Source organism: Salvia hispanica, chromosome 2 (genome assembly GCF_029641045.1).
Source record: "Salvia hispanica isolate PSC_SH4W2 chromosome 2, Shi_PSC_v1, whole genome shotgun sequence".
NCBI lineage: Eukaryota > Viridiplantae > Streptophyta > Magnoliopsida > Lamiales > Lamiaceae > Salvia > Salvia hispanica.
This window is the reverse complement of record NC_142693.1, coordinates 34,145,836-34,159,336: the sequence shown is the minus strand read 5'-3', so window position 1 is coordinate 34,159,336 and position 13,501 is coordinate 34,145,836. Positions and strand designations below refer to the sequence as shown.

The following is a 13,501-nucleotide window of genomic DNA, read 5'->3' as shown; positions in this document are numbered from 1 at the left end:
AATCCATCATCTTCTTTCTTTCTTTATTAGTATTTTTATTTATTTATTGTTTCTATACCCATATACTCCATATAGTAGTTTATATTAGAAGACTCAAACCAATAGGCAAACTATCAACTTGGAACAATCAATGTTTAATTTCTTAATTCATAACTAAATATTCTTATATACAAAATAATTAAAAAAGAGTATACAATTCCAAGAGAAACAATCATAATCAAGAAATCTATATTTTATTAATTATATACTATTATTAGTTAAACTTTAAACTATAAACTATAAAATCTATAATATATGATACATTAAAAATCCAATTAAAATCTATGGTATACATACATAATTAAAAAAAAATTCAAACTCTAGAAGCCCAACTAAAGCCCAAATAATATACTGTATGACATAAACTATTCTAAACCCTAAATTGGCGTATCGCTCGCCCATTTCTCTCTATTCCTCTCCCTATCGGCGCTGCCAGACCGGTGGCTTATTCGTCCTCGCCGGCGCTCTCTTCGCCGCCCGTCTCGTCAGTTCTTTCTCCCTATTTCACGCCCGCCGAATTCTCCAGCCTAGCTGTGGTGACATCCGGCGGCTCTCTCGGCCAGCAGCTGCCTCACCGCCGCCCTCTCCTTTCCTCATCTCTCTTTTTGCCGACCACCGCCGTCACCTTCGCCACCGCCGCCCGCCTCGCCAGTTCTTTTCCATCTTCTCCCTTTCATCTTTCTCATTTTTTCATCGATTTTGGCGAGTCTGCACTGCCTTGTAGCCGCCTGCACCGATGTTGTACTTCTCTCTTCTTCCTCTTCTTTTTTATCTTCACACCTTTCCCCCTATCTCTCTCACCCCGGATCCGTCACTTTCTCGTAGCCAGACGCCGCCTTTCCGCCACTGCCCCGCCTCCATCAGCCTTGCCGCCTTCGTCACACCCATCGTCGGAGCTGTCGTTAGATTCTAAGAATTCTGCTATGCTGCAATCAAAAATAATATCATCAGTAAATCAATCAATTAAAAATGCAGATTCAATTGAAGGTGTGTGTTTGTACGTGTGTTTTATCTTGATTGAGAAGCCATCGTTATATTGAACCAATTTTTGGTCCAATTATTTCTACCTCTTTTTTGTCCAATGGTTGTCATTTCTCAAAATGACCAAAAGAGTAAATAAAATAGCTTCAAAGTTTCCCGCCAAAAAGGGCAAAATAGTCTTTTCATTAAACTGTCACTTTAGATGAGGATAGATAGATATATTCGTTAAGTTTTTGGACCCCAATAAATATAAATCGATTTTTAATAAAAAAAATTACAATTCACTCACTCTACACTCTTAAAAAGGTGAAGAAGAAATAATATATACTCTAATAATAAAAGATAAATCAATTTTCCGATATTTATATAAATATAATTCCTTCCTATATTCCTCACTTTTTATATGGATTTGATATTTTATTAACATAAATTAGGAGTATTTGATTTGAGCTAAAAATATCATCTTCTTTCGTATCCACAAAATCGGAATCCAAACCCCCCTCTCTCTGCTTCTCTCATGGCTATGGCAATTACAAGTAGTAGCAGCCGAATCCTGTGCAGCAGGAAGCCATGGAACGACGGCGTATCTCCTTCATTGCCTCACCGTACTTTCACTGTCTCCGCGACCCCCAAGAAGAGCTCCAATTCCTCCCCCAGAACCGGGAGATTCGACAGTAAGAACCGCCGCAGCGGCCCTGTCATCACCAAGGAGCAAGAGCAGCTAGAGGAATTCATCCAAGGTACGCCTGAGATTGGCGCCGTCGATGACGGATTCGTCATGCCGGAGCTCCCCGGGGATAAGCCTAGCTTCTGGGAAGGCTCTCAGTGGGACGGCCTAGGCTTCTTCGTTCAGTATATGTGGGCTTTCGGCATCCTTTTCGCGGTACTTCTCTATTTTACATTCATTTCTCGTTATTTTGTACAATTATTGATTGAATTAAGCACTAATGTCATATTGTATGTTTTGATTTTATAACTCTGGATTATCTTCTTAATTGAACTGATTCTGTTATTTTGGATTATGCTACTTGCTTGGTTTCATTTCTTGTGTTGAGAGCTACTGCAATTGGTGTTTGTATCATAGATAAGATATGCAAAACATGGATCTTGAACTAGACCAGTATGATATCCATACTACTGCATACATTAATGGAGAATGTTGCTGTAGTTGGTCTTGTTCGCTTACGGTTTTAATAGTCCTGTCTCGTTCATTCTTACTGGTTCAAACCTTATTAAGTTTTGTTGTTCTTCTATCTATCAATTGTAGCAAATGTGAGAGCATTCTTGGCTGTCTAGCTTCATTTCATTTTTGACATCTTTTTGGATGCTAAGTCCGCGTTGGTAGGGAGAAACTAAACTCATGTCGGCTTAGGTATGATGCTCGTATGTATTGCTAAACCTTTTGATTGAGGATACTGTAGGATAACTTGGTAGTGTGAACTGTGATGGATGTATGGTGTTCCGTTTGGATCCTTGTATCGGATCAGGAATCAGACTTGGTTTGAATGTCGGATCCATGTAATGCCGGATCCATGTTTCAATTCCTTGATTTTGGAGTGAGATGTGTCTAGTGATTGCCTTCATAGTGCTTAAATGGGCTTAGTCGCATGAAGTCTGGTGACGAACAGCATAGCATATGTCGTGCCGAACTTGGGAGTAGTTATCTCTACTTGATGAACATGTGCCTGTCTTTATATAGACTGTATCCAAGTTGTTTGCTGATGCGTTTCTTTGAATTTAAACCTCATTCTCCAAGATATTCTCTGTGGAGTTTGATGCTGATTGTGGTAGTTTTTTTATTGCAGTTAATCGCATGTGGTGTTGCTGTTGCTACATATAACGAAGGGGCGACAGATTTCAAGGACACTACTGTATACAAGGAATCAGTTCAATCCAGAGACCTTCTAGATGAACCAGATGCATCAAGCTCAGACGTGTTCGAGTCTAATCCAACAGAACAAGCACCTAGTTTGGAGTAGTATGTAAACATTTGATGCTAAAAGTTGTAACAAGATAAGACAGCAAAGAAACATATGTATCTTGGAGGTATGTAAAGCCCCTGATGTCTTATGCACCCTGTCATATTCTTACATTAATGGAGTATTAAATACCAGATTGTATTGTACTCTCTGCTCTTAATCACAAGCAAATTAAGAGTATGATAATATCACACCAAATAAACTACTCCTATATCATTGTAAAAAGAAAAGTGCAGCCATTATCAGCATCAGCACCCAAGTTTCCGCCTCTATCCTCACCTCAGCATTATTATGATAGGCGAAGCTCACAAACCGTGGCCTAGGCGATCCTGTGCCCATCGGAGAAGCTGAAATCCCCCACAGAAACAAGTCATCAAACACAAGTAATTCAGTCCATTCATTTCCAGTGGTGATTTCAGTAAGTTCCATACCTTTAGCTCTTGAGTTCGGGTTGGCCGCAACGGAAGCATTAGTGTGAGGAGACGGAGAAGGCAACAAAACTCCTAAATAGCAACCAACAAATCTCAGTTGGAGGAAACAAAAACATGAAATTATATCAATATGAATGTACCTGGGCAGGTAGTAGGGCTGATGTTGAGTTTGCAAAGGAGGGGTAGCTGAAGAGCGAGGGTGGTGTTGATCGGCAGAGGCAACTCGGGGCCGGAGTTGTCGAGCAGCACGCAGAGGCACGTGACGTTGTGCCTGTAGAGCTTCTCGACGCTGTCGCAGCACGTGCGGACCGGCGCAGGGGTGCTGCCCTGCACGAAGGGGGCGCATGGGGATAGAGGCAGCAGGCTCGGCCCACAGTCCGCGACCGTGTTGAGGGCGGCTGCGGGCGGAGGCGCGGATATGAACAGGAGGAGTAAGATGGGGAGAGGATGGTGAGGAGGCATTTGCTTCTTATTTTCTTTGGTGTTCAAAATCAAATCTGGATGATGATGGGAGTTGCAGTTATGGTGATTGATAAATAGGTGAGAGTGCATTGCATGAGCATGAGCATGATCAAGATCAACTGCAGAGTCATGGTGTGTGTGTGTGTGATGATTCCATTTTCAGTTTATGTTTGAATGTCATGCATTTGGAATTACAATTGTTGGTCATACAAACTTGATTTGCGTACGTCGAGACTGTTCATAGATGGTTTGCCAAAGACAATATTTAAAAAGGCAAATGGCGAAAAAAAACATAAAGTTTGATTAATTTTGTAATTTTCAATAATGGCTGTTTTATCAAATTTTGAGATTTTTTAAAAATTGTTTTATAACAAAACGTTCTAAAGTAGTCTGAATTCATTAACACAATGTGTACATATGTAAATAAAAATAAGATGAGATTAACTGGAACTATTAATCATCATTCAGCTGAACATTTTCTCCATATATGGAATTATGAAAAATGACCGTTATAATTATAATCGGTCATTTTAAAAAATTGTATAACTAACCCAAAATTGACTAAATTTATAATTTTTCTGACAATTTGACCTATTAAAAATTAAGGTAAATAATTTTCTTAAAAAAGTGTTTAAACTGAAACTAGTGTTACCACCCGTGCTATGCACATGACAAAAGATTTTTAAATAATGAAGATATATCAACTTTATATAAAGAGTATAGAGTGAATAAGTACAAAACTATATTTACACCTAAGAACTCATTAAAATAAGTTTTCGTAATATTATAAACAATTAAAAATATTATAAAAAACAACAAAAAGACATTTATACTTCTCTCGACCCACTCTCAATGAAATATTTCATATTTTAGCAGATGATTGTATACACTTTTAATATTTAATATGAGTGCAGTAGTATAAAATAAAAGAAATAACAAAAGAGGAGATATGTGGATGAAATAGAATATGACATACAAATAAAGAAAAATGTAATATTATTTACAAAAGAAAACAAAAGCAAACTATTTGAACGAATAAATAGTTCACTAGTTTTGATTAACAAAACATAAGTATTCATAAATGCAAACAAAATCATACGAAAAACAATAACAAACCATAAGTTCATAAGTTTTGAAAAACTTACTCTATTTTGTAAACAATGTTATCAATAGGATCCACTTCTATTATCACCATCATCTCTACAAAGTAAAATCTTCGGACTTTCGTGACTTGTGACTCTAGATATATCAATATACAGTTGTCCATGACTAAAGACTGCTTCTTGTAATGATCGTGGCATACGACACAATCAAAATAAATTGTCGTCGTTGGAATTTGAATGGCAACCTTGGATCAGACAGTATTAAAGACATTTGAAAAATCAACACTTTGTGACCACCCAATGCTTGACCCTCCAAAACACAATCGTCTAACCGTGTAATCATTGATAATAATTGGGCAACTCAAACTTCTGACATCACCACCAACCACAAAAATAGAATTTATAAATATAATGATTCCATTACATATAAATATTTGAGACTAAATATTATAATTAAATCATAAGAAAAATATTTCAGAGTAAGCAAAAATAATTCCAGATCTAATTAAATAAAGTGGCCACATAATACCGAATAATAGCTGATAATATTAGCTAAAAACATGATTTAAGTAAATTATACTTCCTCCGTCCCACATAATTTTACCCAGTATTCCATTTTAGTCCATCCCACATAATTTAACTCATTTCACTTTTACCGTTTTTGGTAGTGAACCTCTATTCCACTAACTCATTCATACTCACATTTTATTATAAAACCAATACTTTAAAAGTAGGACCCACATCCCCCACCAACCTTTTCAATTCACTTTCTACTACATTTCTTAAAACTCGTGCCAAGTCAATCTGTGTAAAATTATGTGGGACGGTAGAAGTAATAAGTAATAAACTAATCTATACTAAAATGGTTTTGTACCCTTTCAGCCCAAACTGTAGTTCTTCTATTATACTCCCTCCGTCCCATTAAAAATAAAATGTTTTCCTTTTTTGTTTGTCCCATTAAAAATGAAACTTTTCCTAAAATGGAAATAACTCTATCTCTACTTTTTCATCTCTCTTACTTTACTCTCTCTTCTTTAACTCACAAAACAACACTGCATAAAATCCTGTGCCGATTTCCAAATGTTTCATTTTAAGTGGGACGGAGGGAGTACGACTTTACCATGCACACTCACTTATACACAATTACCTCATACACACTCCGCGATTGACGTAATTACTTCAATCGCCAATACCGGCGAACTCAACAGATTGGAGAATAATGGCGTATATAGGAGTATAAAGAGCCGACGAAGTGCTAATTGTTTCCCAAATCGAGAGCAAAAACATGAAAATCAAACTCAAAAGCAACAAATCTGGCTACCGACGATGAAGAACATGAGATTAATCTAAAAATAAAATATGCGATTTTTTTTAGAAAAAAAAATGTAGTAATGAACTATCATTGATATGTTGGAATAAAAAATAATTAAACTTGAATTTTGTAGTAGAATTATCTAGATATGATAAATTTATATAGAATTCCCTAGAATTAATTAATAGATTATCTAGATATTTTAGTAAAAATATCTACCTATAGAATTTCCTAGAATGTAGATACTATTACATAAAAAATATCTAGATTTTTATAGAAAAAATCTAGATATTTAGAATATAATAGAATGAAGTAGATAATTCTAAAATATGAAGTGGATGCTCATAAATATGGGAGAGATGTAACATTTTGTATAAGTTGAGAAAGTTTAAGAATAAAGAGCTTCTTAGTTTTCCTATATCACCAACCTCTTAAAACATTTTTCCATATATTCCACCTATTCTCTTCTCAAATATTTCCTCCAAACTAAATTACTCCTTCAACATATATCTTATATATTCCAACATGATAAACATAATATATCCACTTCACCCAGATAACAAAAATTCACAAAATATATTCCAACATGATAAACATAATATATCCACTTCACCAAGATAACAAAAATTCACAATCGATGCATGTTGCTTAGTTGACTTAAATCCTTTCAAAATTATGCCATCATACAACACTTACATTCCATCATGTTCATGTTTCATATTGATTGATTACAATTGATTGATTTGAATTGTAATTTGAGATGAGATATTAACTCCTAATTGTGGTAGAATTCTTTAATTTTTTCATTCTTCCACTTCCATAGTACCCTACCAAAACTTATAAAAGAATAAAGTTTGGAAATCAAAATTACAAATTAAATCATTCCTAAGCTAAATAATTTCATACAATTTTCAAACACTAAAAATATAAAGTAATTTTATTTGAAATAAGACTCAATTTATGATATAATTTCAATTTGGGTGATGGTTTTAGATCTACAATTTGGGTGATGGTTTTAGATATAATAAATAATTTGGGGTAGAAAAAGAATAATAGGCCCAAAATGTAAAATCTTTCTCTTGATAAAAGAAACAAAGGCAAAAAAATTTTAAGTGCACAAACTGTTAAAACAATATTGGGGGAATTGTATGTATATTCATTGATGAAGAATGTGTACATAAACATCTCTATTATATAGAGATTATAGAAAATGTGTAGGTTAAGAATTCTAATATAGGACATTATTTACACAATATCAAGATCCTATATTTAAGGTATAAAATCTTTGGATTTGTAATTGTGATCTTCCTCCATGATTTGCTTCATATCTTGCGTATCTTCTAACACTCCCCCTCAAGTTAAGTAACGGGATTTCCGATACTTAACTTGACAAGCACTTCTGAAAAATTCTTCGCTCCCACTGCCTTTGTTAGAATATCGGCTAGTTGATCTTCAGATCGAACAAAAGGAAATTCCACCACTCCTGACTCAATGTTCTCCTTGATGAAGTGTCTGTCTACTACAACGTGTTTGGTTCTATCATGCTGGACTGGATTCTCTGCAATACTGATCGCTGCCTTGTTATCACATAATAACTGACAAGTCTTTTGTGATCCAAGCCCTAATTCATCCATTAATCCTTTAAGCCATAAAACCTCGGTTAGACCATTCCTGATTCCCCTAAATTCTGCTTCAGCACTTGACAAGGCCACAACTGGTTGCTTCTTGCTCTTCCAAGTAACAAGATTTCCCCCTACAAACGTGAAGTACCCTGAGGTGGATCTTCTATCCATCTGATTCCCAGCCCAATCTGCATCTGTATATCCATGTACTTCAAAATGTCCATTCTTTTTAAACATGATCCCATGATCAAAGGTCCCTTTTAAATACCTGACTATCCTCAATGTTGCTTCAAGATGATCATTCTGCGGCTGATGCATAAACTGACTTACCACACTTACTGTATAAGCTATGTCGGGTCTGGTGTGGGATAAATAAATCAGCTTGACTACCAGTCTCTGATATCTCTCCTTATCGGCTAGTTTTCCCCCCGCTTTGATCTGAAGTCCATGGTTCACTATGATTGGTGTGTCTGCAGGTTTGCACTCCATCATCCCTGCCTTTGATCTTAAGACTTCAACCTCAAGGAAGTATTTGAGGTCTCCTAAATCTTTCATCTCGAACTCCTTGGCTAGGTTTCCTTTAAGTTGCTCTATTTCTTCTATGTCATCCCCTGTAATGATCATGTCGTCAACATAAATGATTAGACACGTAATTTTGTCCCCTTTCCTCTTCAAGAAGAGTGTATGATCGGCGTGGCTCTGGTGGTAGTCATATTTTTTCATCACTTCAGTAAACCTCCCAAACTAGGCCCTGGGAGATTGTTTTAATCCATACAGTGTCCTCTTCAGTAAACAGACTTCTCCATTTCCAAATTCTTCCTCAAAACCAGGAGGTGCCACCATATATATTTCTTTCTTCAGCTCCCCATGCAGAAAAGCATTCGTGACATCAAATTGATGTAAAGGCCAATCCTTATTAGTTGCGACAGACAGAAGTACTCGCACTGTGTTCATCTTGGCTACAGGTGAGAAAGTCTCTGAATAGTCTATGCCATATGTCTGCGTGTAGCCTTTCGCCACTAACCGGGCTTTGTATCTTTCAATCGATCCACCCGGTCTCATTTTAATTGTGAAAACTCACCTGCAGCCTACCGGTTTCTTTCCTTCAGGAAGAAGACACTTCACCCAAGTGTGGTTTCTGGCCAAAGCTTTTAGCTCCAATAACATTGCTTCTCTCCAGTGTTTGATTTTGATAGCCTCCATCCATGTCTGTGGGATTTCCTCCTCTTCATATAATGCCGCTTCAAATTCCCTTGCCATTTTTGTCATGTTGTCTTTGGCCACATTACCAATTGAGTATCGTGCTCGCCTACTTATCTTTTCTGGAGAATACCGTTTTGGAGGAATCCCTCTTGTACTTCTTAAAGGTAAGATATACAACCCTGTATCTCCGTCTACAATCTCATCATGTATATTGTCAGTAACAAGGGGATTCTCAACTATATTATTTACCTCGGATATCGGGGTGGGAGCTACCGTTAGGGAAGTGGCAACGAGTTCCTCGTGTTGTACCGTGGATGAGACTTGCTCGGCGACAGATGTATCTGACTCGGGTTGATCTCCAGCCGGGTTATGGTCTATTGACACAGGTAGCCAACTTAACACGTCATTAGTATTGGAGTCAACTATTACCCTCTCCCCCTGACTGGTAAGTTGGGTATTGTAGAAGAATTCTGTTTCGAGAAATGTGCAGCTCATTGTGGTGGTGATTTGTTTGTTTTTGGGATCATAGCACCGATAACCTTTTTGATTAAGCCCGTAGCCTACAAGGACACACTTAACAGCACAGGGAGACAGTTTTGTACGTTCGTGTTTGGGAATATGGACATAGACTGAACAACCGAAGACACGGGGATCTAAAGACAAAGCAGGAGGAATGTTGGATTGGGTGGATAGGACTTGAAGAGGGTTACGTTTATCTAGGATTTTGGTGGGCAAACGGTTAATTAGATAGACGGAAGTGGCAATTGCTTCTGGCCAGAAGGATGGTGGGACTTTTGAGTCAAAAAGAATCGCCTTGGTCATTGCAAGGATAATACGGTTCTTACGTTCAGCTACTCAATTTTGTTCAGGTGTATATGCGCAGGAAGTTTGGTGAATTAAACTATTTTGGGAACAAAAATCTCGCATGCGTGTGTTAACAAATTCCCCCCATTATCAGATCGAACGGTTTTCATTTTTTTGTTGAACTGGGTAAGAATCATGTTGTAAAAGATAACAAATTTCTCAAAACATCAGACTTGTTTTTCAAAAAATAAACTCAAGTCATGCGAGTGCAGTCATCTATAAAAGTAACAAAGTATCTAAATCCCCCACCCCAAGAACAGGAGCCAGTCCCCAAACATCAGAATGAATAAGTTGGAAAATTGAGTCCACACGAGTATTACTAAGCTTAAAAGTTTGGCAGTGGCTCTTGGCCAAAACACAAGTCTCACAATCAAAAGAGGAATTCTTAAAAAGGTGCGGAAATAAAATATTCAAATAACTAGAAGACGGATGCCCTAACCGCCTATGCCATAACCACAAGTCTCGTTCCGAAGATCCGTGAGCCAGCATTGCCCTGCCTGTTTGAGCTATCTCGTCCACATAATACAACCCGTGTCGCTCAGTGCCACGCCCAATGATCATCCCCGTCCGGATATCCTGCAGTAAACAAACAATAGGATGCATCAGGAGTATGCAGTTGAGTTCCCTAGTTACATGACTAATAGACATCAATTTTTGCGACAGGGAACATATAGACAATTTGATAATGTCAATGTAGGAGAAATTTTGACAGTTCCCGCCCCTTCCACTGGGGCCAAATCACCCCCAGCAGTTTCCACATAAGTACGTTTTGCCTGAAATAATTCCCCAAAATCTGACCTATCAAAAGTCATAGTATCCGTCGCCCCACAATCAAATATCCAACCCCTATCATTTTCTACAATAGTATTTTTAACATGATATGCCACTGGATCACAACAAATATCACTTAGGGCAGAAAAAGTATTAGTACACAAAATTCCAGGGTCATGTGGCAATAAACTGAAAATATGGGGATTATTTTGCAAAATCTGGTGGGATTTAATTTGGGGAATTAGGGTTGATGCCCTAATCCCGTTACCTCCTCCAAATTGTGTAGCCACCGCGAGATTTGCCCGCGCCGCCGCCGATTGAGCCTCCGCGGCGTCGCCCGTGGTGTTCGCCGCCCACCACCCACCGGCTGGCGTCTCCGTCGGTCCAGAAGATGGAGCCGTCGTGTTGCCAAGGTTTTCTTCTTCGGCCGAAATTTCGACTGTCGATCTGCCTCGCGCCGTATTGTTCCGATTTGGTGGTTTGTGGTTGTCCTCCCACCATTCTGGGTAGCCGATCAATTTGAAACAAGTCTCCTTGGTGTGCCTCGACATTTGACAGTGAGTGCAATATAATTTCGATTTGTCCTCTTTCTCTTTGGGTCGATTGGAGGTGTAGGACGCCGGTGGTTGGCCCCGGCGTGGTGGTGGTGGTGGTGAAGCAGCCGGGTGGTGACGGTTTTGTTGATGTGGAGGAGACGGGTAGCTTCCTGGACGGGTACCAAACCCGGCGCCGATGCTGGATTTCAGAGTTTGCGGCTGCCTCCAGATGCCGATACGGCCCTCCCCTGCTTCAATATGCCAAGTGCTGTTTCGGCATCGGGGGTTGGATCCTCCTTCAACAATTCTCGCCGGAGTCCGTCGTATTTGACATTGACGCCGGAGAGGAATTGGTGAAGCCTCTTGATTTGGGTCTCTGCCTGGTAAATCTTGGGGCCTTCATCACAGCATGTATACGGGCAGGGTTTGTGGATGTCCATCCTAACCCAGAGGTTCTGCAATTCTGCCCAATATGCTTCGAGGGTATCATTCCCTTGGACAAGTTTGTTCGTTCGATCCTCTAGATCGTATATCTGGAGGGGGTCTTTTCGGGCTCCGAACATTGTTTGCAGGCTTCGCCACATCGAGGCCGCTGTTTGGTGTTGTGCAAACTGGAGAACAAGGCGTTGTTCCATGTTCTGAATCATCCAAGAGAAGACAACATAGTCGGCTGCCTGCCACGATTTGAACTTGGGATCGTCCTTCTTGGGTGGCTCCGCATCCCCCTCGATATGGTCAAGCAATTCGCGACCGCCAATCGCGATACGCATCAAGCGCGACCAAACAGGGAAGTTATTCCCGTCGAGTTTTACTCCAATTGATACTGATTCAATAGTCTTTGTGGCCATCAGATATGCTCACTTGATTTGGCTGAGTGGTGCAGGTTAAGGGCTGATCGGGATTGGGATTGTTGCCGGTTCTGTGTCGAAAGGACGAGAGAGGGGTCCGAACGATGATGACAAAGTTCTGAGTTCGATTTGAAATCTGTGTTTTCGGATGTGGGAAGGGTGGGTTTCTGTTTTGGATTGGTCGATGATGAATTCTTGATGAATTCGGAGTTTGAAAAAAAGGTTTAGGATCTCATGCTCGTGATACCATGTTAAAACAATATTGGGGGAATTGTATGTATATTCATTGATGAAGAATGTGTACATAAACATCTCTATTATATAAAGATTATAGAAAACGTGTAGGTTAAGAATTCTAATCTAGGACATTATTTACACAATATCAAGATCCTATATTTAAGGTATAAAATCTTTGGCTTTGTAATTGTGATCTTCCTCCATGATTTGCTTCATATCTTGCGTATCTTCTAACACAAACGACGTCCTCTCGAGAATAAATAAAAAGATAAAAAAAATCGGGGTGTTACATCTAACTACTCCATATACTATGAATTTAGTTACTTAGTAAAAAAATATTTGAAAATTTAATTTCCCTCTTGCGTTGAAGTAACACCAAATGTACGATCTAATATAGTAGCAGTTGTTTTATAATTTAAATTGAAATTGTGAATGATTGGGATGATATGAGAGTTAATAAATTTTTCGTTTAACACAATATGTACATATGTAAATAAAATTAAGATTCGTTTAACTTCAAATGTTGCACCAAAAATCGCTAACTTTGCCGGGTTGTGCAAATTTCCCATCCGACCTGACCCGATAGTTTTCCGGCAAAAACTTATCCTACGTGGCAGCCGGAACACAAAACGACGTCGTTTTATGTTTTGAAAAAAAAAATCAAAAAATCAGTCAACTCCCTTCTCCACTCCTCACTTCACTTCACCCAAATCCGTCGCCTTCCACCTCCACCATCATCTACCATCGAGAGTCTCCCCTCTCCGCTATCTCCCTCGCCCGACGGAGATACCCAACAGAGCAATCCCCAAAATCACGTCGACACCCAGATTCAATCGGAGCTTTCAGCGCTTCGGACGCCGGCGGAACACGGCGAGGGACCGGAGGTGCACCATTGCGCAGGGGCAGCAGCAGCAGCACACCGCCGCGCACTACCCTGCCGTCTCCCCCATCTTGCTCCTCCTCCTTCTGATTTTCGCGCTGCCACCGCCATCAGCAGCGGCTATTGACTCTTCGCCATATAGTAACAAAACGAAGATCTATTTGGGCCAATAAAATATACTCTCTCCGTCCCACTTAATATGACACGTTTTCCTTTTTAGTTTGTCCCTACTA

At 39.0% G+C, this 13,501-nt stretch overlaps 3 protein-coding genes across 3 annotated transcripts; 1 reads left to right on the top strand and 2 right to left on the bottom strand.

Moving 5' to 3' along the window:
* Positions 1-1,451: 1,451 nt before the first annotated feature.
* Positions 1,452-3,133, top strand: LOC125202504 (AT-rich interactive domain protein). The gene is made up of 2 exons (XM_048100909.2): positions 1,452-1,903; positions 2,826-3,133. The coding sequence occupies exons 1-2, from the start codon at positions 1,538-1,540 to the stop codon at positions 2,997-2,999; spliced, it is 540 nt and encodes a 179-aa protein (XP_047956866.1). The 5' UTR covers positions 1,452-1,537; the 3' UTR covers positions 3,000-3,133.
* On the bottom strand, positions 2,825-4,141 carry LOC125193387 (Bifunctional inhibitor/lipid-transfer protein/seed storage 2S albumin superfamily protein). The gene is made up of 2 exons (XM_048091171.2): positions 3,571-4,141; positions 2,825-3,502 (listed from the first exon to the last, which is right to left on the bottom strand). The coding sequence occupies exons 1-2, from the start codon at positions 3,980-3,982 to the stop codon at positions 3,213-3,215; spliced, it is 702 nt and encodes a 233-aa protein (XP_047947128.2). The 5' UTR covers positions 3,983-4,141; the 3' UTR covers positions 2,825-3,212.
* Positions 4,142-11,509: 7,368 nt separating this feature from the next.
* On the bottom strand, positions 11,510-12,151 carry LOC125193380 (uncharacterized). The gene has a single exon (XM_048091159.1). It carries the CDS (start codon positions 12,149-12,151, stop codon positions 11,510-11,512), a length of 642 nt encoding a protein of 213 aa, XP_047947116.1.
* Positions 12,152-13,501: the final 1,350 nt, after the last annotated feature.